Genomic DNA, 1183 nt, shown 5'->3' with positions numbered 1-1183 from the left:
TTTCATATAAATAGCAATAAAAAAATTTATAAAAACTTTTATTTATGTACTCTCATTATTTATTTTTCATGTATCGATTGTTCCAGAGTTCTCAAAATGAATTATACTCCGATGTAATTTATTATAATATGGATAGGGAATCTGGTGACTTAAATCATTATGATAAAACATGTAGTAATATAAATGTAAATGAAAATAAAGAAGAAATGATACGAATTTGTAAAAAGCTCCTAAGAAATTTAGAAAATTTCACATCATGGTTTAAATCAAATACTGAAAATGATGACTGTATTCTATTAAATTATTGGGTATATAGTAGATTAGTTAGCATTTGGGGTTCTGATAAATCAAGTACTATTATGCCTCCTGTTGCCGAACTCCATATGATATGGAATGATTTTATTGGTAAATCATCATATACATATCTCAATAATAAATGTGAGCCTGATATGAAATTACCTCAACATGTTGACTGGAGGAAAAGAAAGCAATTATATGATTATTATGTTGATTATAAATTCCTTGTTTCTCTGACTAAAAACGATCATGTAAAATGCAAAAAATATTATGGAAAAATTGAAGACATGATTTCCGTATATAAATACTTTGAAGATGTGTGTACACAAAGACCAAGAAATTGTCCAATTTTCTATAATCAATGCAAGCCTTATAATCCTAAGGAACTGCTACCTACTCTTATATGTTATAATCATATTGCAGAAGAAAAGGGTTCAGAATCTACAGATTCTGTAAATGAGAGTTCTTTGCATAATCCAACAAATGGTTCACAAATTAGAGCCGACGGAAGTGATTCTGGGTTGCAAAGTGATACATCCAGTACTCAAGATACACATATGACACCTCAGAGGCTTGGAATTGGAGCAAAAGTTACTAATTCAGTTCTTGGTGCAGCTCAAGTTTTAGTAACTGGCACTTTGTTATATAGAGTATGCATATATTTTGTACACATATATCATTATAGAGCTTCCTTGTAAACAAATTGATTTAAATGTACAACAATAATAAGTAAAAGTATTACATATCTATATTTTAATTTTTTACATACAAGTACACACCCTTAGGTACATGGATTCGTAGGCTGGTTGGAGGCAGAACAAGTAGTAAGAATACCATGGATGACTTTTCACAATATACACAAGAAACAAGCGATATGTTTCCTGAA

General features: G+C 29.6%; 1 protein-coding gene across 1 annotated transcript; it reads left to right on the top strand.

The window, feature by feature from the left end:
• Positions 1-68: 68 nt before the first annotated feature.
• PCYB_007460 (hypothetical protein) lies at positions 69-1009 on the top strand (the record flags this gene model as incomplete). Its single annotated transcript, XM_004228164.1, has 2 exons — positions 69-947; positions 983-1009. 2 exons carry the CDS (start codon positions 69-71, stop codon positions 1007-1009), a joined length of 906 nt encoding a protein of 301 aa, XP_004228212.1.
• Positions 1010-1183: the final 174 nt, after the last annotated feature.

This window comes from Plasmodium cynomolgi, assembly GCF_000321355.1.
Source record: "Plasmodium cynomolgi strain B DNA, scaffold: 1312, whole genome shotgun sequence".
Taxonomy (NCBI): Eukaryota; Apicomplexa; class Aconoidasida; order Haemosporida; family Plasmodiidae; genus Plasmodium; species Plasmodium cynomolgi.
The sequence above is the reverse complement of the archived record's forward strand: the minus strand, read 5'-3'. Positions and strand labels throughout refer to the sequence as shown.